Consider the following 26,586-nt stretch of genomic DNA (forward strand, 5'->3'; position numbering starts at 1 on the left):
TAATGTCAAAACATTAGTTTATAATAAATAAATCGATAAAAAGTTTTGTTGATTTTTTATCATCACTGGGTTTAGTAAGTATAGCAACGATTCTATACATTAGTTACTTTTATTTATTTATTTATTTGTTGTAATGCAGTAATTCATTGTTTAATTATGAAAATGTATAATAAAGTGTAATAAAATAAATCAAAATAATAACTTTTAATATAAATAATGAAATCGTCGATTTTTTCATCTTATAAATTAAAATAATTAAAAATAATCATTTAATGTAATGTAAAATATGTAATTAAGTCTTTTTTTAATTTAAATTAATTAATCTATTAAATCTGATTTAACTAAACGTAACAGTAGTTTGTGATCTCAAAGGTTGTGTAGACTCATCACTGGTGACAATCTTTTTCTTTAATGTAAACGTAAACTTAGTTTTAGGTCCGATATCTACTATATCTTTTGGTCTAAAAACAAAATATATAAATAATAAAGATATTTGTAATAATTCAAAACCAATAGTTGAATTTAAATCTTACTTTTGTCCATATTTTTTTACTAATAATAAAAATCCGGCCCAAAGTAATAGACAAATACCACCGACCACTATATAGGCGTATCCAAGAAAACTGTTTTTACCGCCGAGCCATGAGGTGTTAGATATAATAACATATTTGGTGGCTTTGTATGTATCAAATACCACCGGATAGTCTAACAACAAAAATTATGATTAACACTATTGAAAACTTTTAAACAAATATACTGTATATACGGTATATTTAAAATAGTTGTTCACTAAACTGTAATCAATTTTGAGCTGATATTTGCCTTTCGGTAGTGAAGTTCTCCACAGAATATTCTGGTCGTGATCTACTCGTCCCCATAACTTGCGAAACGTCGGCAGCGCTGCCGTTCGCATCCAAACAATTAGGTGTTCGTTATGATAGCCGTTGTTGTTCGGGTCTCTCGTATCCAAGTCGTCGACATGTTTTTGCCAATACGGCGGCTTAGTATATGAGTGATAGCCTTCACTGGGTTTATTAAATTTATACTTTTTATCGGTCGGCCACGCAATGTGTGTCTGTTTTAGGTTAATCCTTTCGCTTTGATAATACAACTGAAATGTGTCGTTAAACAATGAGTTGGCAATTGCACCGCACGGCGCTATAAATGTACCGTTGRTYTTATCAAACGGCTGGCAGTCCGAGTTTTTCTTATTGAATGACCTTCCGGCCAATTGGTAATCATCGCGTGACACAGCATATCGGCGATGATTTTGATAATAATTGTCGAGACCGTAGTAAAAGAAAACGGGAGCCGATATGTCCTCATCGATAGTAAAATTATGATAACAAACACACTTTTGATGTCTAATCCGTTTCTTCCGTATAATATCCATACATTTTGTCCGACCATTCGATGCCATACATTCAGTATAATCCCAACTAATTTCAGTGACCTATAAATTATTGATTTAAAAAAAATAAAACTAAATTCTATAACAAATATTTTATAACCACAAAAATACTGACATAATTTGATGATAATAGAAGTCCGACACCGATAGGAATTAATGCGATTCCTAATAGAAAAAATGCGGGCAATACTGTGTCGGCCGTTAGGATAGGCTATAGAGATGTTTGTTAATATAAAATTAAATTAATAAAGTTATTGTTTAGTTAGTAGAAATTTGATGTAAATTAATAATTAACTATTTAATACCTGCCAGGCAGGCAATCGTTGTTGTCTCCACAATGCATCTAAAAGTTAACAATTTAATAATATTTAGATTATATTATCTACAGTATTATTGAAATGTTATAATTAATATTTTAAATGATTAAAACTATTGAAATTTTATATAAATTATTTTGTTTATTTAAGGTAAGCGTATTATTGGTATTTTTAGAATTCAATGATAATTTAAATATAACTTATTAATTGACAATTAATTATAATAATAGTATAATTTCTTCTAATTTTGAAAACTATAATATTTATATATAATAAATATCATAAATGTTTTAACGACTGAATAAAAACTAATTTTAATATCCTTTGAAATTAAATCAATTTTTAAATAAACTTTAAAAAATGAGTTTTAATTTGTATCAAAAATAGTGAATTCAAACTGAAATAGTAATAGAAATTTTAATATAAAAAAATATAAAGAAAATTGTTTCTAACATTTACCTAAAATTATAAATATTATATTTAAGTTTTTATGGATTTATAATTTTTTAAAACTTTCTAAAACTAAAAAAACTTTGAATAAAATTATTATAAATTGACTTATTTTTCATTTCTACTAAAAATGCTTTCAATAAATGTCTGCAACTTTACAATCACTCACCTGAAGGACGGTTTGACTCTTCTGTATTAGTGTTGTCTTCTCCTTCTTCTTCTTCTTCATCATTGGACTCAGAATAACTGTTGACTATCTTTGGATCGATGATCTCAACCGACGCTTCCAAATCTTCTTCGCCATTATTGGAAGTACTGGCCTTATAGTTGACTTCAGCCATGAGTTGTAATTATTGATAAAAATGATAAATACATTGAAATTTGATTGTCGTTTGTCTCTAATTCAGGCATTTGTTGACATTATTTATCACAACTTATTATTTAGTGGTCGATAACGATGTCATGAATGCCTAGCAATTGACACAAAAAGTGATATCAAACTATAGAGACCATCCAATTGTGATTCATATTCAAGTTTTTATCTTATATATTAATACCGTATACTGTAATACATATATTATATACCGTATAGTATTAATTTATTTTATTGAGTAAAATTCACGTTTATTTTGTTATGATAAGACCATTAAAAATAAAAGTAAAAAATTAATTACTATTAACACATGAAATACTATCACATTTCACGCAATTTGTTATTAAATTTATTTGTCAGGAAAACATACGGATGTTTGACATTATATAATGTTTGACTTTTTTTTAGTAAWTTGTGACAAAAAAAATAATCTTTTTATTTTCATATAATTTCAAATAATATAGTAATTACTTTGATATACATTAAAGCATCACTCTTTTGACATAAAAATAATTTATTTTTATTTTAAATTAAAAACATTCATTTACTTAATAATAATAATAACAATATACGATWTTTTTTATATATATTTATATATATATTTACATAAATTATAAATCATTACATTTTTAAAAAATGAGTTGTCAGATAATGGCTGTATTTTCAATGAATAATTTAATATTTAAATATTAATATATATATTATATATATATTTGATTTAAAAATTGGTTTATGTGAATGACTAGTATTACTGAAAATAAAAACATTTAAAATCAGTTAAACATTTGTTGCAATATCTAATTTTTTTTTGATCTCTTAATAAAATAAAATTATTTCATTAAAAATATAGTTTAGTCTATAATTAGCAAAAATAAATATTATTATAATATTGTTGTTAAACTTAATCACTTTTTTCAGTAGCACTGGGAAAGTGAATGACACACAATTGTTTGCCATAATCACAGACAACGGCCCGACTCTGTGATGACATTTTCAGATTTTTAATATAACTTTGTTTATCACAATTGGCGTCCAATTCTATCATCCGAATGGCTACTGCTTCTGATACATCGTAGAGAACAAGATGGTCATCCCGTGCGGTCACCAATATGTTTGGGGTCAGTAATAACATTTCCCGGCAAAAACTATGATGCTATCAATACAAACATTTTTATATGTCATTAAATCATTACTAAACAAAAAAATTTACCATAACTTACATTTTGTATTGTGTGAACCAAATGACCTAAAAATATATAGGAATTGGTGAGTCATTTGTGAAACAATCAAAATTATTGTTCTCATGAATTACCAGAATATTTATCCCAAATGCAAATGTTGTTATCTGTTCCCGAACTAATAAAATACAGTGGAGTCGCCAAAGCTGCCGTCACCGAGGCCTCCATATGAGCTTCTAAACTAAACACACAGGTGCGAGTCTGGACATCCCATACACATAACTGTCCCACTTGGCATCCGCTTATTGCTGAGAATGGACAATACTAAATATAATAAAAATAAATATCTATTAATAAAATGCCAATTTATGGTAATTAATATTAAATTATTACTCGGTCGATATGAATCGTTGTGATACCACCACAATGGCCATGAAGTGTGAATAAACAATTGGCATTTTCTAAACGATAAACTTTTAATTGATGATCCAAACCACCCGTTATAATAGTAGACGAGTCAAGAATTTGAAGACAAGTGATGGGTTGTAAGTGAGCTCTGAATGAATGCAACAAATTATAGCGAACCACTTGGCCTTTAGCCGAATGCGGTGATGGACTAGTGTTTGAATCCGAGGTTATGTTTACACTAAATCCATTGATTGTATCGACATTAAAGATATCGAGTGTCCCATTAAGTCGGGCCACAACTAGTTTAGTGTTTGTGGCCTTTAGTGCCGTAACTCCACTCTTGTTTTCCTCGTAACAAAAACAAAGATTACCATTGAGTGCATCCCATACTTCAATGCGACCGTTAGAACATCCRATTATAATTAATTTACCAAATATTTCTGAACACCAAATGGGTTCATATGGAAGACTTGATTCAACTCCGAGATTAACCGTCGATTCATTAGATGAAATCTCTTCTGAATTGACGGCAGCGTTAAGTATTAGTTCAGTTAATAAACTTTGAGAAGAATAATTCGTCTGTTGAGAAACAAATGAAGAAAAATTATAGCCATCAAAATTGGCCGAACGATTCCTAACAGGTGATGGCGTCTCGCATATCTGATTCAGACTATTATTTGGGATTTCATTCAAAAAATCATTAGAATTTCCCGGAGAGGATCCATAAGTTGAATCCGATGAGAAACTACCACTTGGTTTATGAGTCGGTTTAAATCGCTTGCGAACAACTTGATTGTGATCATTGAGGTCAGCAGTGAATCTCTTAATATAAGTGTGACATTCTCCTGAAAGGACGTCCCAAACCTTAATGTCACCGCTTATACAAATCGACATAACAAAAGGTGTATCACTATTAGATGCCAAAAGATTAAGTTCTTGATCGTGATCCTGAAGTTTTATTGGATTTGTTTCAAAATCAATTATATCGTAACCAAAGTTACGCTTCTTATTGTTGTTATTTTTACTGAACCGCAGTGTCTGTGACCACGAATCTCGCCATTCGGCGTAATTTCGGGAACACATACATCGGTACATCAAAACAAAAACATATATAATAAATATAATACTCGGTATTGATAAACCCAATGTTATCATTATTTCCATTTTTGACCACTGCATCGGAATATGTGGAATTGTGTCTGAATTTAATCCGCTAAAATTGTCATCCGGATCAGGTAAATGTAGTCCAGAAGGTGACAAAAATTGTCTGAATATTTGTGGATCACTTTCAGCGGGATGACGCATCTGAATAGCTGACTCCGGTGGTGTCGGTACGGAAAGTAATATTGGCGGCAAAATTGTTATATAATTTCCGGAAACTGAAAGGTTATAGTAGTTAAATAATGCCGACCAGTGTTGAGATGATAACCGTTCGGCACCAAAGTCAGGATTGTGATGAACCAATCGATTCATTTCAAGAATATTTTCAAACGAATTATTCTTGTTTAGCATCACTTTATCGTTTTCATCATCACTTTTGGCACTTTTTTCACTATTTTGTTTGTTTTTTATGAACACTTTGTTGTTTTCGGAAACAAATGATCGAAATAATGAATTGCGATTCGCGTTTTGCAATTCATTACCCAAATGGTCAAGAATTCCGAAATTATAGACCAAGAATGAGATCCAACCAATGAGAACAACCATAAGAGCTCTCTGTACTAATCTGGTTCGGGCAACAAAATAGACGACTCGCAAACGTTTAGGCATTTTAAATTGATTCGGCTTTGATGGTCGGGCAAACACATTCTGGCCATAAGTCCGATTGCCATACATTACGCTAAATACAAGTAAATATAAATTAAAACTTTTTTTTGCACTAAAAATTCATTCAAACCAACCCATTCATGTCTGCAGCAGAGTTATGCCTGCTATGAGTCCTATGGCTTTGTGAACTAATATGTCCATTGCTATGGCCTTTATTATTGAGCTACAATGTAATTAAATAAATATAATTTACAAATAATTAATTAAAATCATTTCAGATTAATTTAATATAAAATTACCGCTATATTTATTTTTAATATAAGTTATATAGATTTTTATTAATTAAATAACTTCTATGTTATCAAATCAGTAAGTTATTAATAACTGAGGCAAATAAACTTAAATAAGTGGCCTTCAGATTACCGTTTTATCAAACARTCGGTTAAAAAAATTAGATAAAGTGAGTAAAAGTGCAAATATAACATTTGGTATAAATTGATTTACAACAAAAAATAGTGAATAATTAAAGACATATAACTATAATACAAACCTCAAGCCTTTGAATATCAATTGATAAAACGGTCGCAAAAAATGTTATCTGAATGAAGAAGTCTGTGAGCAGACCAACCGTTGCAAACAAACATAATTTCTAAACATATAATTCAAAATTAAATTATCAGTCATTTAAAATTTTGTTTTTTTGTTATATTTATACCTGAATTATAGGAACAAATGTAAAAAATCCAAATGTCAAGAGTGTAATTTCAGTCATAAGATTTTTAGTGATAGACCAGCCCTCGCGACTCAATCCCTGAGCCATTCGCACTTTGATGTCCAGGTGTGCTGGCGCTGACACTACAGATTTTGTCAATACCAACATATTTTCAAGACCTAAAAAATAATATTTAAATTAGCATTAAATCTATAAATAAATCTAACAACAAAACAAAACACACCAATTATAATGACAACATATGGCAGTATATGAGTGCCATTTAGTGTCGGATTGAATCCAAGTCTCAGACAAATACCCAAAGACATCATTAATGACATAATAACAGTGAGAAGTGAACACAAGGCCAGAGCCCACTTGTTTTTTATTATATCAATTTTTCCTGATTTATACAATTATTATTATAAAATTAAATAAAAGATAAAATTAACACACAGTACTATATCTATTAAAATAAATTATAAAAAATAAACCACAATATGTCTAATAAAACAAAATAATTACTAAAAGCAAACTTACGAACTGAGAAATACATGTAGAGAAATAGCATCACATAAGTTGCCAGAAGTGGCATAAAATCATAAAATGTAAACTTGTTTTGAAAATAAATATGAGTTAATGTCTGTGTCGGCAAATTTTGCTCATTTGTGTCGTTATTAAGCAATGGATTAAATGAATATTTGTCTTTCAAAAAATTGGTCAAACCATCGATGTATTGTTGGCTGTGTTTCGATAAAACTAATGTTATGGCATATGTGATGGTTCTCTGTCGGGTTCGCACATATAGTCGTTTGATTCCGGTCTCCATCCACGGAATGCCRAACAGAATATCACGTAGACTTCCCGAACCAGAGGAATGAGATGTGAGATCTTTAACTGAGTACATTGTCTTTATGATTGTTGGATCCATTAAAAACTTATTGATATCGTTCTGCCATATGTTAGACGGACTTAAAACTAGACAGGAAAAGGTTGGCAAAAAAGTAGCCGACTGTTTGTCAACCATTTTAGCAATTGGTTCAGATATTTGAAAGCAGTAGTTGTCCAAACTTTGAGCCGATTCTCTGATGAAACAATAACTTTTCAATAAAATAATTTATAAAATAGTAACAATTATAATACCCATTAACGGACTGGTAGTTAGAAATGGATTCAATGAGTTTAAATGACTGCAAAAGTGGTGCCCGAATGGCATCCATAAGAATCAGATTGTCTTTCCATGGGATCACTGCTGACTTCACCACTATTTGCTGTATGAATGCCAGCGATTGATTGCTTTCATACTATGGTTATCAATGAATAACATTATTATTATAACTTAAATCAGGTTTTAAACTAAATTAAAATAAAACAAATGTGTACCCAATCTGGGATCGGGTGGTCAGCAGATCTATCCTTATTGTTAATATTCGGCGGCGAGTCATATGCGTGGTCAGTGGTGGTCATAAACTTTTGCGATGAATTACCCAAAAGATAACGGATTCCCGTCAGTGGATAGCAACAGATGCCGACTATCAATAGTGTCGTCACAATCACTATAACGGGATGTCGGGAACAGATGAGGCCATACTTGTAGTACACATTAGAAATGCTGTCTTCGATGGTCTGAAGCAATTGTGACGAACTGTTTGTCCATCTGGTCGTATCGGTGGTCGTCGTCGACAACAATGCCGATGACGAGGAAGTCCGTCGTATATTCATTTCATTAACGACCGAAACAATTGATATCTCATGTCTTGTGTTTGTCACTCATTTGGTCACAAATTAATTAATATTTACGACGAAAAACTTAATTAATAGTGACATCACTTGTGTCAACAAAAACTAGATATTAATATCTATTTATATATAAAATATATTTAAAAATTATATTTTTTCAAAAATATTTTCGTTTACTATTAGTTTATTAATTTGACAAATGATGTGATAATTGTTTGGACACAAGAGTTAGTCATTAGATACAAAACAAACCATTTGTTTCATCTGTCATTTGATGACTTATTTTAAATATTATAATATATTTTTATAAAACAAATCAATATTAATGAATGGCATTAATGATTAATACAATAACTGTAGTGACAATTAAAATAATGATAAATATGTCTATCAATTGGTTCACTGATGTGTTTGCATTGAAATCTGTGTTTATTATAATCAAAAATAAACATTGAATCCAAAAAAACTATAGATTTGAATAGCAATAGAAAAACATCAATGGATTCAATGATTATTATTATTATTATTATTATTATTATTATTATACAACAGTATTGTAAGTCTGTGTCTATACTTTAATATGTATTTGAACTCAACGTGTAATTCACTCAATCACTTGACTTCACTTCTCTCTACTATTTTTGATTTGTAACGCCTTTTGCCTTCAAAATAACATAACCATTGAATTGCATATGAAATGCATAATAACGTTGTTATTCACTGGAATTGCTCTTCAAATTCAACATTTAKTATACATTTTTGGTCATCAATAATGTCTACTATTTTTTAGTTCCCTTTTCTATTATTTTCAAATCTAATATTATAATATCATAGACTGTATTACAGTAATAATACAACAATTAAATTATAATGTATTTATTAATATTTAGTTAAACATTTCATAATGTATGCAATTATTATTAACTGAACTTATTTTTTTCAGTCAAAATAGTTACCGGTATTTGTCAATCAATTGTTGTGACTATTAGATTAAATTATGTTTTTATTTGTAGTTTTTTTTCGGTCTACTTTTCGCTTAATTATATTTACAGATATAAAGCAATAAAATAAAGTAATTCAATGTTTCAATATTTCCTTTACTACATGTCTCTTAACTATGAAAACCATTGAAAAGCGGAAATCTTATWAAAAAAAACTATTATAACTTATTGTTTTTGAAAATTTTTGTTAATAATAAATTTTGTTACAAAAAAAAACAAACCATAAATTAGTTTTTAATTTTGTATATAAAATGTTTAATATTTTTGGGAAATGCTTATAAAAAGTTTTCAAAACGATAGAGAAAATTATGTTTAATATAATTATTTATTTTTTAATACAATTTTCTCCATAAATGAATGATTACGAGTATAATTTAATTCTTTATATATAGTATATAATATAAATGTTTTTCATATTTTGTAATCATTAAAAAGTTTATTTTTGTTATATAATAAAAACCAAAAAACCCTTTTTATATTTAAGTTAAGTATTAAACTAAACTAAACACTATTTGAATAAAACCCAAATACTTCACTAAGACTGTATGATTGATATAATAGTGAATTATTCATTGAATCAATTGAAATAAGATTTCAAAGTTCTTGAAAATAATATTTAATTGATAACAAAATCAAAGATCATAAAACTTTAATTTTACTCTATATATAGTACTGTAGTTACCATTATTGACAAATAAAATCGTTTATTTAATTATTAATTCAATTACTACTGTATAACATTGGTGCAAACGAGTACATAGATTTTGACATTAGTTAATAACTAAAGAACTTTTTTAATTTTATATTAACTATAAAACAAATCTATATTCAGTTTAATAGATTTTTCAAAAAAATCTAGTTTATATGCAATGATTATATTATAGATATGTCAATAAAAATTGTTAAAATATAAAATCATTATCAACCTCACATTTCTACACTATTTTGTAAACCTATTGAATTGTCTGTAATGGTTTTTATTATTAGTATTATTATTATTATTACTGTATTAATATAATAACATTTATGTTTCAAATAGCATCCAATAATTGTTTGCAATTTATATTTTAATGTAATTTAATAAATACAACCTACATATTATATACTAATAGCATAATAGCATATACAGTATATTATAGTTTTTATTATTTTGTTATTTCTTAATAGCTTTAAGTAAATGTTAGACAGACAGAAAAAATAAAGAGAGAGAAAGAAAGAGAGAGAGAAATAAATAAAAACGAGCATGGTTCATTAGTCTATAATTATGATCATATAATTACAGTGTTGGCTCATTTGGCTTAATATCCACTAATTGATAATTGGTTATAATTACATAATACAAGTCATAAATAATTAACAAAAATTAACAAGCTATATTTTAAAAATAAAAATAACATTATTGTTTTTCCATATACAAAACAATAATAAATTATTTTAAAATTGTAAAATAAATTGATTATTTATTATCTATTTAATAGGTTATGCAATATTAAACAATATACACATAATTTTATAAAATTGTACATTATATGATTTTTATTAGATATTAAAACTAAAATTTTGTTGATTTTGTTTTTTTTGCATTTTTATTTATTATTATTTTTTAAAAATATTAATCGACAACATTATATACTAATTTAATTATCATATAAACAAAAAGCTTTCTTAATTTATAGGATTTTTGAACCTTTAATGCATAATAAAAATTTAATTCATTAATATTTATAGACTATAAATCTTTAATATAAACTCGATATACATATAGTTTATTAGTATTATTATTATTATTACTGTAGTTAAATGCTACAAATGATAACCAATTGGAGAATGCCGTATAAATTAATAGACTATAATTTATGTTAAACTAAAAAAGTAATTTTTAAACTAAGATTAATATAAATTATTACAAAATACATAAATTACTATTATTTCAAAAAATAATTTAATTAAATGTTAATAATTGTAAAATTTTAATTTGAAACTATTGAAAATAAGTTAATAACTTGATTGACGCAAACATTAACGACAATAGATTATAGTTGAGAAAATCGACAAATATTTAACAATTATTTTTTGAATTGTTATACAAATGTTATTAATAAATGATAAATATATTGTACTGTAATTTGAAATAGCATAATATTTTGTTTATTGTTTAAAAAGTTTATTTATTTAATTATATATTGTATAAAATTATCATTTATCAAAACTAATGTATGAGTATTCAATAAATTCAATTAAAGAAACTAAAATAAACAGAAATACAATATAATTTAGCGTTATTTTAAAAATAAAATTTCTAATCATTGTTTAATCGTATTGCTGTTATTTTATTTAAATCTATCTTTAAAACAATTTATTGTAAAAATAAATATTGTAATTATCTGTCAAAATATAAGTTTAACTAAACACTTAACTCAATATAACAAATTAAAATTAATTATGCCTTTTTATTGCTAATTATTTTGAAATATTATTTAGCACTCAACACTATATATCAAAAAATATTTAATTTGTCCAAAGTTTAAAAAAATATTTTAGATATTTATAATTAATTACTATCTAATGTACTGTAGGTTAAATAACAACTAAATTTAATATATTTTAAGTAAATATCATTCATTATATTAAATTATAGATTCGTAAATACAGTAGAAAATTAAATAATTAAATAAACTTTAATAAAGTAGATTCAATGCAATTTTAATTAATATGTATATTATTTTTTAAAAATGTTTTGTCACTAATTTATTAAATATTTAAATTATATACAATTTATATAATTTTCTAGATTTTTACATACGATAGTTCAAAAATATAATTTTTTTGCAAATCCTTGAATTCAATGTCAAGGATTTAACTAAGATATTATTGACTTAATTATTGAATTTATGATAATAAGACATGTGGTTCACAAAACAAATATTAAATATTATAAAATACAATTTATTAAATAAAAAAAACATTAATAAAGAAATAATAATTTAATAGTAAATAAATCGAATATAAAAATAAAGTAATAATATTTGGGATATTGTTGTCTAATCTAATAAACAATTAAAATTAACAAAATAGACTTTTACTTTTGCAAATAATATTATATTTTATTATAAGCTATGAAAATATGTAATATTTACATATTTGAATTTAATTTGTCATTTTGAAAAAAATAAGCTAAACTAAAATAATTTAATCATATATTAATAAATATTTTTCAGACACTTTTAATTTATTGCTACATTCAATTGGTTTAATATTTTTATTAATTCATATAAATTTACATTAAATTACAAAATATATCGAACCCTTTCAAACAAATTTCAAATTATGATAACAATATCTAAAGTAATAATTGTTAACTTAAAAATAAGTATGTTTTTAACCATCAATCAATTTAGTATACATCATACAAAAATTTAAGTACCAATAATTTTTTAAATTTACTGAATTTTTTTCAATAACATATTACTGTTTGATTTGTCTCAAAATATTTTATAACAAAAAAAATACTTTTAACTTTCTATTAAGTATTAATTATGATTCAATGATTTAATACAGGTATTATTTTCCATTAACTATTAGACAGTATTCAAAAACCAGAGTAGTTTAAAAAATCATATATTTATTGTATCTTATTTTGATTAACAAATGTTTGGTCAATTTTATAGATTAATGTTAAAAGTTAATTAAAAAATTGTTTGTAAATTAATTTAATAAATATAAACTAAGATTTAGTGTTTGCTTTATCATTATTACCGTAATTACGATAAATGTTTATAAAATGTTTGACTATATGATTATAGCATTATTAAAATTTATTATACAATTCACTTTTCATACACTATATATTACTGTCGCTATAATCTTATGTTTCATATAAAGTTATCAAACATTAAAATATTGATTATTTAGAAATTAAATATTTTAGTTTCTWATAATAAAAAAAATAGTTAATATAATCAAAAAAAATTTTTTTATCAGATTRTAATTCACAATTTGATTATACAATTTAGTAGTTATTGAAACACTTGACGCCACACATCGGTCTCTATCGTAGATAAAAACATAGCATTTATCTGAATATAAAATGTGTTACTATATTAATGTAACAAATTGTTGGTAATGTTATCATTGAATTGCATAATCCATTATAATTAGCATTCAAGGGCTTAAAATTTTCAATCAATAAAACATTGAATATTATAATATCAACCAAAATAATAAATTTTATTCAATGAAATCAAATCTCAATTAAGATTTGAAAAAAAGAAGAAAACAAATGCTTTTTAATTTGATAACAATTTTGTATAATTTGACTACAATTTGAAAATTTTTAATACTTTAAAATTTAAGAAACTTAAAATTCAATTAATTAATTAAATAACTAATATTAGTGCCTATATATGTATATGAATTGCTTTCCATTGGATCAGCTCATCATTTGGTCGACTGCTCTAAGTATGCAATCAGGTCTGCCCTTTCGTTTTTCTTCTTGAGTCCTGCGAACACCATTTTAGTGCCGGGAATGAACTTCTTCGGGTTCTCCAAGTACTCAAAAAGGGTTTCCTTATTCCAGGTGATACCTGACCATCAAAATCATTAAAATTATATAACAAAAAAAGAGATAACAGACCAAACAATCGGTGGTTAGTTTTTAGTTACCTTTTTTGATGTTTGCTTCGGTGTAATCAAATCCAGCCATTTGACCGGTTTTGCGTCCAATGAGACCGTGAAGATTGGGACCAGTCTTATGACTTCCACCTTTCTCTACTGTATGGCATTGAGCACATCTCTGTACGAATACTTTCTTTCCTTTGTCCGCATCACCCGCTGGTATGTCAGCCATCTTGGGTTTGACTCGTCTGTAGTTTTGAATGTCGTTTTGAAGACAACTTTATAGCGAATGAATTGATAGACGAATCACATGACGTGAATCACTCATAGAATACTCTGTAATACTCTGTAATACATTCTAAGACATGCTTTTCATATTAAAACAATACAATACATGCGTCCAATCATTATATATATACCGTATTACTCAACATTATTAGACATTTGGTTAGAAAGTAAATGTCATCCAATTTCGATGATTCGATAAAATAGATTAATAAATATTATTTTATAATTTAATTTATCAATAATAACTATAAAATTACATGTATTCAGAAAACTATAAGTATTATATTAATTTTAGTAATTATAATATAATAATTATTTTTATCATTTATTTTTTTATTAATTATACTGTATTTATACTATAATAATATTTATGATAAATAAAACACATAAAAATTAAAACTATTGCCTAAAAAATAGAAATATTTCTACGCTAAACTATTACCCTATTAAACTATTATAAAGTATAATCGGTAATACTGTACTATTGATTATGAAATACTGATTACAACTACAATATTATTAATAGTAATACATATACTGTAGTATAACACTAATTGTATTAAAATGCTTGTATTTAAATGCCTACAAAATCGTAATATAAATAACTAAAAAATATTAAATTATTAAAAATAATAATAAATATTAAATAAAAAATACATTGAAATCATATATCAAGTGTTTGCCGGTCCTGGGAATATTTATATTGCTATAAATTAAATCATAGAAAAATTGAATTTGAATTTTATTGCAGATATAAATATGAGGTAATACGGTATATAAACTTATAGTTGATTAATGTATTATGTGATCATCAGATGGAGTAAACGTATGTTTTATATATGCATTACATTACCGGTAATACTGTACTATTGATTATGAAATACGGATTACAACTACAATATTATTAATAGTAATACATATACTGTAGTATAATATTGTTTACAATTAGTATTGAATTTATTATAAAATTGATTTTAATTTCATAAATAATATTTATATTTATATTTATATGCAATACATTTGGTCTACAAATGTTTGTTTACTTTTGAGGACAGTTTGTTGTCTAAGAAATGGCAATCATTTTGCTGTCAAATGTATTACAAGAAGATCATTGACTGTTGCGATGACCAGAAAAGCGTCGATAAAGTCGATGGCGTTGAGTGCGACCACTAATGGTTCAAATGAAGTGACAGTAAATGGCAGTCAACAACATCACAATAAACTGGTCACTGATGCAGACAATCGGCCAATGATTACAATAAGCGACAGTTGCGTTGAACGACTTAAGAAAGTTATGGATAAATCCGATGACATTTTGCGGGTCGAAGTGTTTAGCGGCGGCTGTTCTGGACTTCAGTACAAATTTGATATCACCGACAAAGTCAATGAAGACGACCACATCATTGAACGAAATGGTGTCAAAGTGGTGGTCGACGGCGAGTCTATTCAGTTCTTGAAGGGATCGACCATTGATTACACCGACGAACTGATCAAATCGTCGTTTCGTGTGATTAATAATCCGCAGTCAGAACAGGGCTGCTCTTGTGGTCAATCATTTGCACTCAAATTAGACAACGATTTCAAGAAATTTAAGACTTAGTTTTACGATGTTTTCAAGCATTTTATTAAACAAATTATATTAAATGTTAGTTTTTTGCAAATAAAATATTTTATRATACTATATAGTAATTGCCTTGAAATTTAAGTCATATAAATGTGATTTAGATTTTTTTAATTACAATTTTTTTATAATTATTTATTAGTATTAACTTATTCATTATATATTAGGATTTTGTTTTTCTCTCATTTGTTTTACAATTAAAATAAAATTCAAATTATTAAATTAACTTAAATATATATATATTTTTAACTCTTAAATTAGTTTAATTTTTTAGTAATACTTATATTTTCCGCAATTTTTCTGTTTTATGTTATAAAATGAATGACTGATTTAACGGATTGGATGAATGACTCACATATATTGATGTGAACTATGGATGTCATGATTCGTGAAGACAATCGACCCGTAGAGACAAAATGTGTTGAAATGAAGAAACATTTGTATAATCGGTTATATTAATCAAATTATTATTCATTTATATATCTTACAGTCTATTCATTGGAGTTATAATTATTGACTAAAAAACAATACAAAAAAAGTGCAAAAAATTATGAAGCGTTTTGTCATTTCGTTGATTACAATCTATGATCAGTGAAGCGTAAGATGTGCTCTAAAAAACGGTTCCCTTTTATATTGGTTTTAAGACATTACTATTTAAACAATAAGCTATTTTAAAGATGGATTTTTCTGAATTTATTTATGTATTTTACAGTATATAACTGTTGGGATTCAAACAATTAGCCTTAATTATAGTCACTATTTGACTTATTACTTAATAGACAATAGGGTACTTAAAAATTTCCACCAATATATCACAAAAAAAGTTTATAATTTATTCACAAAACCAGTTATATTCACAAAAAAAWTTCAAAAATTATTGACATTTAAAAATTTTAACAAAAAAATGCGAATTTTAGTTAAGATTTATTTCAAGACAATAGCTTTATTTGAAAGTTTATTTGCTTAACTAAAAACAATAAGTTTTGTATTTGTCAAAACTCTATCAATAGATTTATTTTTCAATTATTTTGATCCATTTGCGATCCATTAATAAATAAAAAGTTTTAATAGATTCTAGAAATAGATATAGCATTGATATAATTGAGATTTAGGGCAAAATTAATTTATTGGAAAATTGTTTTTTTTTTTGATAATTATTTTCGGGATTTGTGTTGAAAAATTGTTACTTCAAAATCAACTACAAGTGATAATTGGTTTATCACATCTTCACAATTTGAAGTTCAAATATACAGATAAAGAGAGATGTAATAATCAACAATACAATCAATAAGTGTTTTAACAAAAATCATGAAATATTGTTAAAAAACAAGTTGTCTTTGACTGATGTGTTGGACTGTAAAATAGTGTAGTAATGTCTAAAAAAATTTTTTTTTTTTGAATTTCAATGTCAAATAAGCATTGATTTGAATGTGAATTAAATAATTATTACAAGAATTTATGTCCAAAAATGCAGTGTTTGTTAACAATTCACGTGCCGTTCAAAGCAAATGACCGGTCAATCGATTTCATTCAAAAACTTAACGCAAAAGTCATTCAACATTTCACCGACCGATTCGTCACTTCATTAGTGTTGCATTGAATCCATTCATTGAATGATTTAATTCTCATTTCGTCGACATTAATATCTTTTGCAATCATCAATGGCTAAGAAAGGGTCCAAAGAGGTGACAAAGTGCCGCAAATCACCTCAAATGAGAAAAAAGACTTCATTTGTTCGCTTCGTAGTCATTGTCCTGTCATTTATATCATTGATGTCTCGTATAATTTATTGTACATTTGCCACTTGGCTTACATTCACCACATTTGATTGTCATCCCTGTGCTAACAGCACCCACAACAACGGCTCCGGACCGCTATTTATATCACATCATTCATCAGCTTTATTCAATTCTGTGAGAGGACTTAACATTCAATCAAAAGAAGCGGATATCAAAAACAGACACAAAAGATCGCCAATTGATACCTACCAACCATCCAACCAATCGATACAGATTTCATCWGAACATGAGATCATCAAAAAACTATTTCACAATATCCGCAATAAAACGGATCATTCAATCGACAACAATGAACTGGAAGTTGTCATTGACACCATTGATGAAGATATTGAAAGAAATGTAAATTTGCTAAACAATAGTATTAATAGTAATCAATCGGAACTCAACCGAAGTCCTCATAAGCGAGATTTGGCTTTTTCTGTCACACAAAATGATTTCGATGAAAATGCAAACATATCTGAGAATACTATTGTCCATCAATTAGTTAATGATAATCTTGTGGATAATCTGGTCAATGGTTTTGATACTTTGCACTCAAATTTGTCATCTCAAGAATGGATAGAAGAATTTCAAGAATCAGTTCCAGAAGACAGTTCTAATACTATGACAATTACATTAGACGGTAATCAAACATTTATTTCGTCCAACGGCACCATTCAAACGGATCAAAGTTGGTCACAGAATAGCTTAAATGACGACCAACTAATCAATGACACGGCTTATGTCCGGTCGATACCAGATCTAAATAGCCGTCCAATGGATGTCTGTTCTGAAGATTGCGGACAATTTCTATCAATTGAATTAAGCGATCCATCAATGAGAAAATGGGCTACAATTGTCATCACTGGTGTCTTCTATATCTACGCGTTTGTCATGTTTAGCATTTTTATGGGGGCCTGTCTGGCACTGGTCGATGTCCTGGTCATCGCCACATTCATTGAAGGCGCCAAACTGTTTGCTGGATTTATACTTATTATCATCGATAGCTTTAACGGTTAGTCTGAATATTTATTTTAATACTCTATCAATATATGATTTTTTTTGTTAATTTCATAAATTTTGTTTAAATCRTAGGAAAAGGCGTTGAATTCAATTTGATTGACATCCGATTCAATGTAAACAATGCGGGTAATGGATGGACGGCTGATTTTTCTTACTCTGAATACTTATTGGATATCATAATCTTCTTTGTTTCCGCTTATCTATGCATTCGTGTCTTCCGTTGTTTCGAAAGAAAGAGACCAAAGAAGGTATCGTCGATTGAGGAGTTGGTCGATACAAGAGGTACGTATCGACCGAATCCTTCCCGCAGTGATTTGGAGCCTATTTTTGAACACTCATCCACTCATTAATTGTCATTTAATTAATTTATATTACAATTTAAACAATTTATTTACTAATTATCTAAATTCTTATGTACAGTAAATGTATACTTATATTACTTACAATTTTTTACAACCATTTTCATGGATTTTGTTTGAAATAAATTAAAATTTCATTTTTATTGCTTACTTACAAACAATTTTATTATACAATTTATTTTTTCAAATAGTTTTTTTACATTAATATACCGTTAAAGGTTTTATCTAAATATTTGTCTAAATTAACAACGTTTTCCAAAAAAAAAATTTGTTTAAGAGTTAGTTAATAGCTAACAAACTTTGTTTAGTTAATAACGATAAAAAATATATAGATATTATTTTAACAATAGTTTTATACCAAATGGACTAATTTTTGTACACCAATTGGATTTCATCAGACAAAACATGAATGTGTGCCAACTTTTTTTCCACTGACTTAAAGTCTAACTAATTTTAGATTTAATTTTTTAGTAAAACTAAACAAAATACAAAGTATTATAATATTTTTTTTTAAATAATAAATAAATGATAATCTTATAGAACCTACATATTTATCAGTTTTTAAAGCTATTAACCAATAACCTCGACAATAGCTTTAAGACTATAAATAATATGAAATGTAAAAACTAACAAATTTTCTTATGGATAAAACATAACTTAATTTTAACATAAGCTCTGAAATCGATAGTAAAATAAACAGTACATTAAAAGCATATCAATCGAGAAATGTTATCAAAAAAATATTTAGTGACTCAAAACATCTGAATCCGATGATTCTCGCGATCGCAGACCAGGATATTGCCGGTGGATGTTATGGCTACTCCTTCTAAGCCCTTGAACTCTCCCTCTCCCGCACCCCACGTCCCAAACGACTGCATAATTGATTGATTTGATTATTTTGTTAATAATGTTATATATATTAATATATATTTTTAAATAAATATGAATCCTATACCTTCAAGAATGTGCCATCGGGGTTGAATATTTGTATCCTATTGTTGCCACTATCGCCTACTATTATAAATCCCTGATCATCGACGGCTACACCCCTCGGAAATTTAAATTGGCCGTCATTTGAACCTATAGTTGTATTAATTTGTTAAATATTTTGATTATTTGCTTTATTTTATTTTTTAAATAAATTTAAAACATGATCTAATTATCTATAATTAGCATTGACTTTGTTATCAGTAAAAAATCAATTTATTTCATGAATATTCCGGATAATATCGCTATAATTGCTTAGTGAATGTCAAATTGATTTTAAAAATATTTGTTACGCTCTATAAACATAAAGTGAAATCATTTTTATAATGATTTTATAGTATTATTATAGGATTCATGAAATAAAGTTAACGAGAAAAATGGATGCATTTGGCAAACAAATTGTGAACTAAATGTTTGGTAAAATAGATAACAAATATACCTTCACTGCCAAATGTTGTGAGTGACCTCCCATTTACATCAAATATCTTTATATAAATAGACAGATATAACACAAATGTTTTGATTATAATAAAACAGTTAAATATATTTTGTTCAAAAAAAAATTATATAAAAAATATGGGATACAAACTTGAATTCTATGATTATTGCTGTCACTGATRATGACTCTATTGGTATTACTGACGGCAATGTAATGCGGGTGCTCTAACATACCAGTCCTACTTCCTATTGTACCGAACTTTCCAACAAACAGGCCGTCCGACTGAAAGACTTGAATTCTGTGGTTCTCTTTATCGCATACATAGATAAAGCCGAGAGCGTCAGAAGCTATACCCCAGGGATAACTGAATTTACTATCAGATCGACCCTCACTACCGAAGGCTCGCATAAATCTTCCGGAGCTATCAAAAACCTGGACCCTATGGTTATATCTATCGGAGACTATAAACTGTCCGATTCTATTGACACAAACACCGGCTAAACAGTCAAACTCTCCCTCTCCGCTACCATAGGAGCCAAACTCGAATGAAAATCTGCCGGTTGAGTCAAATACTTGGACCCTATGGTTGGAAGAGTCGGCCACTACTATACTGTTGTTTGGGCCAACGGCAACACCCCGAGGCCAAGTGAAACAGCCCGGATCAGTGCCACGCGATCCTATTTTCATCATTAGACGGCTTTTTTGTAAAAACATTTGTCTCGGATATGTAAGTCCGATGCCCGATGTGGTCAATGATGACATAAATGATGCAGTATTTTCATCACGACTTCGGCGACGGGCCGACAATGAGGCAATAGATGGCTCGTCATCGGAACTCGAGATACTTCTGCCAAATAACACGTGAGAGCTCTTGCTTTTCAGTATAGATGACGTCCTATTTGTTGGCTCTGTCTTATGGGCTGACGATGTCTTAGAGCTGTATTTGTTGATCAAGTATTGAGCTACAGATGGACCTAAATTGTTAACTTAATGATTATATCAAAATCAATATACATACCCATATCATCTTCAGCTGGAGGACTACCCGGATCCCGGGTTCTATAGGTATATCCTGAGGAACGGGAGGTTCTTCTGGCGGGTAAAACAGATTCACTATATCTGCTCTTATATGTGGGTGATATTGGATTTACATTTTCATCATCACTATCATCAAAACCTATAAATAATTGCCAATTTCACAAAAGTTGACAAAAATTATTTATTTTAAAAAACAAATCAAACTTATATAATATGTATAAACGTTTAATTTTATATCTAAGAATATTTAATATCAATAGCTATTATTATTTTACTACTACTTTAACTACAATTCAAATTCATTTGAAACTTTTCAGATACCAGTCTTAGTCCATTAGGCTTTTAAAAGCTTATATTATTAGTTATTAATATAAATCACTGCAATCCTTAATATAATATCAGTTAATAATACAAAATTTTTTAGTTTAAATTCTGAATATAATAGCCATAATTATCATAGAATTATCACATATTAAATCACACAATCTATTAGTAATTAAAATTATTTCTTATTGTCTCGAAATGTGGTTATAATCATAACGAAAGCCATGGCGACTAAGCCTAAGACTGTTATCCAAAAATCCAAATGAAATCTCCATTGAATACCATATATAGAGTGGGAACTCTTGCTTTTAGCCAAACGACTGCGATATGAGGAACTACTAGTCGTACCAAATTTGTCTGGTCTTCTCGTAGTACTATTGTATGTAAATTTGGAGTCATCGCCACCAGTATTGTCATTGGATACTAATGTTGAACTTGTTTTACTTCGGGATAGAAATCGTGAATATGGCGTCGAAGTGCTAACCACGTCATCGGGATCGTCATCAAGTGTGGCCGCACGACTCAATGGTCGTCTTGATTGATAAGAGGATGTATAGTCATCTTTAGTGGCATCTGAAGTTCGCCTCCCTTTATATACGGGCCGCTCATTAGTGGTGTCATCGGACAAAGTGTTTTGTCGGGAAATTCTTTGGGGAACAGGAGATTCTGGTTTGGTGATGGATTCCTGTGCCTTACGCACCTGAGCACTGAGATTCAATAAATTGCTTACTGACGCTGACATTTGATTATAAAGATCAGACCTCTCATGTGAAATACTGGTCAGCGGACGACTACTACTGACACTAACTGCTGTTCTCGTATTTGGCTCTTCTTCCTCTTCTTCGTCTTCTTCCTCGTCCTCCTCTTCTTCGTCTTCCTCTTCTTCATCGGATTCGGATTGTGAGTCAGCACTCGACTCATTGCTAGCATTACTGTCACTATTATCACTGTCGATGTCAGTGGAAATGATTCTCGCATTTGTTTTATCTGATGGTTGGCTAACAATTGGTTGTCTATTAGTAACTGTTGTACTCTCTAAATGAGTGTTATGTTGCGGTGATTCAGTAACGACCGGTGCGATGATTGTGTTGCTGTGTCTGTCTCTGTCTACCGATGAGTTCTTCCCCAGCGGCGAACGTATAGACCTATATATAAGGACAAGTATGAAAGCAATGAATCCCATAGTATAACATAAATAATCAAAGAGACTAATTCCCCAATCGATTGAATTTGTAATGATTTGTCTCTCATTACTTGAATCAGGAAACCCAAGTGATGTAAGCGTTTGTCTGTACGACGACGGCTGAGATACAGACGACAAAACGGCTGATGCAGAGGAAGGACTTCTTATATGCGATTGTGAGGCAGTTATGGGTTGCGCTGATTGGGCGCTCAAAGCGGTATTTGAGCGGTTAGTAGCAGTTCTATACGGGTTATAATTTGGTCTTTCCTGACCTCTAAAGTCTTCAAGACTCACCCGCCTCGGGGGTGATGACATACGGGGTGACCTATCACTTGTATCGTACTGATGATGACTATAGCCTGAAGAGTGACCATTAAGTACCTGATTAGTAGACAAAGCGTCGGAAGCTTTTGGAATCAAAGGCATTAGATTATCGTTTGCTGATTCACTTCTTCTACTGGAATGCAGTGGTGATCGAGTGCTGGCACTCGTATATAACGACTTATCAAAACGTACATCACTTGCACCTCTTGTGCCGGCACTATATCTTGAGCTAAACGTATTATCATTCGTACCATTACTTGTCACAGTGTTTCTGTCACCGGACGGTCTGTCCGACACTAAGTTTGTCACTAAATCTCGGTCTCTGTCACTGCTTAACGGTTTTGTCACAAACTTGTATTTAATAGGAGGCACTGATGGGACAGTTGGGGCTGTTGGGGGACAGGCAGGCGAGTCTTGAGAGTCTTTAGAGTCAGTTTTAGAATCTGTTTTAGAGTCCACACTATTGTGAGTAGTTTTGGGCTCTTTTGGATCCTCTTTATAGAGAGTATTATAATTATTGCTAATATTATTAGGAATTTGTGAACTAATATTTGTTTCGTTGGCGGCTCTGATAGGAGTGGAAACCATGTTTGTCATTGAAGTATCATTTGTTGGACTAATAGTCGTCGCATTTTTGGTGATATTTGTCGCAGAATTGTAACTATTGTCGACAGAATCAACAGATACTTGCCTTTGAGTAGATGTTTGTCTCACAGCAGAGATCCGAGAACTCGGGCTCTCTTCTCGTCGTCGACTATATCGACTGATTCCTGTATCCGAGTCATCTCCTGGTTGATTGTCTTCGATATCGGATCCATGTCGTGATCCATCAGAACTATATCTCGAAGTAATCGAATCTTCTTTCTGTAGTTGAGTTAATCTTCTGTTGATGATTCTTGTGGGCGAATCAGGAACTGTTGTAACTGGTGATTGAGGAACTGATGTTTTTGGTGATTGTGTTGCAGGAGTTGCTGATACTGGGGCGGGTGGGTTAGCAGTCTGTGCTGCAGCGGCCGCCTGATTGGCTTTCTTTTGCTTTTCAATTTCATCTTCACTCACTTGTCTGGACGGCAATCGCCTTATTGTTTGTGATGTTGTATTAGAGACGGGTGTAGACAATGGTTGCGGTGGTGGGGGTGCACTGACCGCCTCCTGTTCTTTCTGTTTTTGTCGAACTTCATTTTGATGAAGTCTTTGCATAACAGCCGGTGAATCAACCAATTTAATGACTCCACTCAATGGTCCTCTCGTGACTTCTTCGGTATCAAATATTTTAGGTCTGGGCTGAGTGTTTGGTTCTTCTTGGAATCGGACACTCCTATGAGTACTGCCATAATCAGAGTCATGTGAGTCTTCAAAACTGCTTACGTCCTGATTATTCCGTTCTCTCATAAAACGTGACCTAAAATGAGTTGTCGTTCCAATCGGTTCGTCATTATCTGAAGGTCGCGGCCAACCTCTGGTCAGAGCCGAATCATATCGACTTCTTGTTTCTCTATCCTCTAAATCTCGACCATATCTACCATATCGTTGTCTCGTCGGTGAAGTATTTCGCTCTAATCTACTGTCTCTTTCAGTATCACTGTGTGATAGCATTGATAATCGACTTTGACTTCCAGTTATATCCAAATATCTTGATTCTGGTTTTCTTTGCGATTGGAACTGAGCGGCCAATCGATGGTCACTTTGACTTCTTAATAGATTAGTTTGATTGGGAACTGACAATGAATTTAGATTTGTAGTGCTTTCTGATGGAGAAAGTGCAACATTTGGTGTCGTTATCTTAAGTTCTCCAAAGTCGATGACTGATCTTCTGAGAGCATCGAAGTCACTCTTATAGTGAAATTTGATTTTTCTGTTGACATCACTGGTATCCGGGTCCAGGTTTCTCAAAAATTCCAATGTTTTTACTAATATTTCTTTATATTCAACCAATTCTGTGTCAGTCCACTCTTCGTTTTCAGTGATATGACTTTCGACGAGTTCACAATTACTGGTAATATTAATCAATTCCTGCTCTAAATCTTCTTTCATTTTTTCGCCGCCTTTTGATTCAGTTTGTGTGTATTCATCCAATTCATGTAACAGTTTTGCCTCCTTGTCCTTCAAGTCTTTGATGATTCTTCGGACACATTCAGTAATTTCATCTCTAATCTGACGACTAGTAGTCTGTAGTTTATCGCAAGTTCTTCCCGATTGTTGAGAATGTTCTGTCAACTTAGTGAGTCCACGTCTGATCTGACCATTGATTCTTGTGATTTCACGTTTCAAAATGTCCAGATGTGCTACTTTGCATTCTTCACACACTTTCTTATCACAATGAGAGCACTTCTCGCAGAAAGCCTTCTCAGAACAAACGCCACATCTGTCCATCTGTGAAGGCAATGGTTCCGGTTCTTCACCAGTGATGTCCCGGTGAAGGTCCAGAAAACGAGCTAATGTCACATTGTTTGGGAAAGATTGGACCCCATTATAAGGGATCCGATGTTCGGCTCTACATTCCGGACATTTTATCTGACGCCKGGCGTAGTCGACCAGTCCTTCAAGACAGGGCTCTCCACAAAACGTGTGCTGACAGGGAAGTAACTTTGGATTACGGAAMCGATCCAAACATACACAGCATGTGAGCAACTGTTCCAATTGACTCCAAGCAGATGTCATGGTTTTAAGACAATTCTTATAAATATCACCTCTTGTTTAGTAAAGCGATATCACAAATGATTGATTATGTAATCAAAAACTCAGAAAAACTTTATTTAAAATTATCATTAAAACTATCTGTAATTTTTGAGAAAATTTTTTATTATAATAACTTCGCTTATAATTAGAGCAACAGATTCATCGTTATCACAGAAGAAGACATTTTGTTGAATGACTCTTAAAAAACATTTGAATCTTATATTTTAAAAATCGTATTGAAAATCAAGTGAGCAATTGTGTCGTTAAAGTAAGACTATTTGGTGACGAAAAATCAGATGAAATAATGTCTTTCACAAGTGATTCTGCTCTGAAAATAGTTGGTTCGCCCATATTTGGCATCAAAAGTAAATTTATTTTTCATCCGTAAGTCATCATAAGCTAAATGCACTGATTTCTGTGCTCTTTAACATCCCATCCCTCGTCACTCTCAGTTTAAGTCATATAAAAATCATACACTTTATTCATTGGATTTGATTTAAAACAATGATCTTATAGTTTATATTTAATTAACTTAAGAAATTAAAAATAAAATATATTTATTATTATTTTTT

General features: G+C 29.5%; 6 protein-coding genes across 7 annotated transcripts in view; 2 read left to right on the plus strand and 4 right to left on the minus strand.

The window, feature by feature from the left end:
- Window positions 1-337: 337 nt before the first annotated feature.
- On the minus strand, window positions 338-2,709 carry LOC128965101 (cell cycle control protein 50A-like). Its single transcript, XM_054311756.1, has 6 exons — window positions 2,348-2,709; window positions 1,717-1,754; window positions 1,527-1,622; window positions 796-1,453; window positions 534-705; window positions 338-461 (listed from the first exon to the last, which is right to left on the minus strand). Exons 1-6 carry the CDS (start codon window positions 2,517-2,519, stop codon window positions 338-340), a joined length of 1,260 nt encoding a protein of 419 aa, XP_054167731.1. The 5' UTR covers window positions 2,520-2,709.
- Window positions 2,710-3,382: 673 nt separating this feature from the next.
- LOC128966074 (sterol regulatory element-binding protein cleavage-activating protein-like) overlaps window positions 3,383-26,586 on the minus strand; it is a 161,660-nt gene continuing 138,456 nt past the window's right edge. Inside the window, exons 2-12 of the mRNA XM_054312886.1 lie at window positions 8,000-8,475; window positions 7,760-7,920; window positions 7,157-7,701; window positions 6,861-7,019; window positions 6,620-6,795; window positions 6,455-6,553; window positions 6,039-6,127; window positions 4,123-5,977; window positions 3,864-4,053; window positions 3,772-3,797; window positions 3,383-3,704 (exon numbers count right to left, since the gene is read on the minus strand). Of these exons, the coding sequence (XP_054168861.1) occupies window positions 3,453-3,704; window positions 3,772-3,797; window positions 3,864-4,053; window positions 4,123-5,977; window positions 6,039-6,127; window positions 6,455-6,553; window positions 6,620-6,795; window positions 6,861-7,019; window positions 7,157-7,701; window positions 7,760-7,920; window positions 8,000-8,338 (3,891 nt within the window). The 5' untranslated portion in view covers window positions 8,339-8,475 and the 3' untranslated portion in view covers window positions 3,383-3,452. The remainder of the gene's footprint in view (window positions 3,705-3,771; window positions 3,798-3,863; window positions 4,054-4,122; window positions 5,978-6,038; window positions 6,128-6,454; window positions 6,554-6,619; window positions 6,796-6,860; window positions 7,020-7,156; window positions 7,702-7,759; window positions 7,921-7,999; window positions 8,476-26,586) is intronic.
- Window positions 13,579-14,355, minus strand: LOC128966206 (cytochrome c-like). The gene is made up of 2 exons (XM_054313043.1): window positions 14,020-14,355; window positions 13,579-13,940 (listed from the first exon to the last, which is right to left on the minus strand). Exons 1-2 carry the CDS (start codon window positions 14,201-14,203, stop codon window positions 13,795-13,797), a joined length of 330 nt encoding a protein of 109 aa, XP_054169018.1. The 5' UTR covers window positions 14,204-14,355; the 3' UTR covers window positions 13,579-13,794.
- Window positions 15,261-15,904, plus strand: LOC128966189 (iron-sulfur cluster assembly 2 homolog, mitochondrial-like). The gene has a single exon (XM_054313021.1). The coding sequence runs from the start codon at window positions 15,269-15,271 to the stop codon at window positions 15,857-15,859; it is 591 nt and encodes a 196-aa protein (XP_054168996.1). The 5' UTR covers window positions 15,261-15,268; the 3' UTR covers window positions 15,860-15,904.
- LOC128966103 (uncharacterized) lies at window positions 17,259-19,095 on the plus strand. The gene is made up of 2 exons (XM_054312919.1): window positions 17,259-18,673; window positions 18,754-19,095. Exons 1-2 carry the CDS (start codon window positions 17,542-17,544, stop codon window positions 19,029-19,031), a joined length of 1,410 nt encoding a protein of 469 aa, XP_054168894.1. The 5' UTR covers window positions 17,259-17,541; the 3' UTR covers window positions 19,032-19,095.
- Window positions 19,720-26,246, minus strand: LOC128966058 (RING finger protein nhl-1-like). Of its 2 annotated transcripts, none has more exons than XM_054312873.1 (8): window positions 24,027-26,246; window positions 22,590-22,973; window positions 22,177-22,535; window positions 21,485-21,643; window positions 20,617-21,428; window positions 20,467-20,512; window positions 19,996-20,120; window positions 19,720-19,912 (listed from the first exon to the last, which is right to left on the minus strand). In XM_054312873.1, exons 1-8 carry the CDS (start codon window positions 25,994-25,996, stop codon window positions 19,793-19,795), a joined length of 3,975 nt encoding a protein of 1,324 aa, XP_054168848.1. In that variant the 5' UTR covers window positions 25,997-26,246; the 3' UTR covers window positions 19,720-19,792. The 2 variants fall into 2 exon arrangements, with proteins under 2 accessions (XP_054168848.1, XP_054168841.1); XM_054312866.1 differs by having other exon boundaries at window positions 22,111-22,535.

Source organism: Oppia nitens, unplaced genomic scaffold (assembly GCF_028296485.1).
Source record: "Oppia nitens isolate AA-2021 unplaced genomic scaffold, nextdenovo-longstitch-racon4-pilon3 scaffold10_pilon_pilon_pilon, whole genome shotgun sequence".
Classification (NCBI taxonomy): Eukaryota; Metazoa; Arthropoda; class Arachnida; order Sarcoptiformes; family Oppiidae; genus Oppia; species Oppia nitens.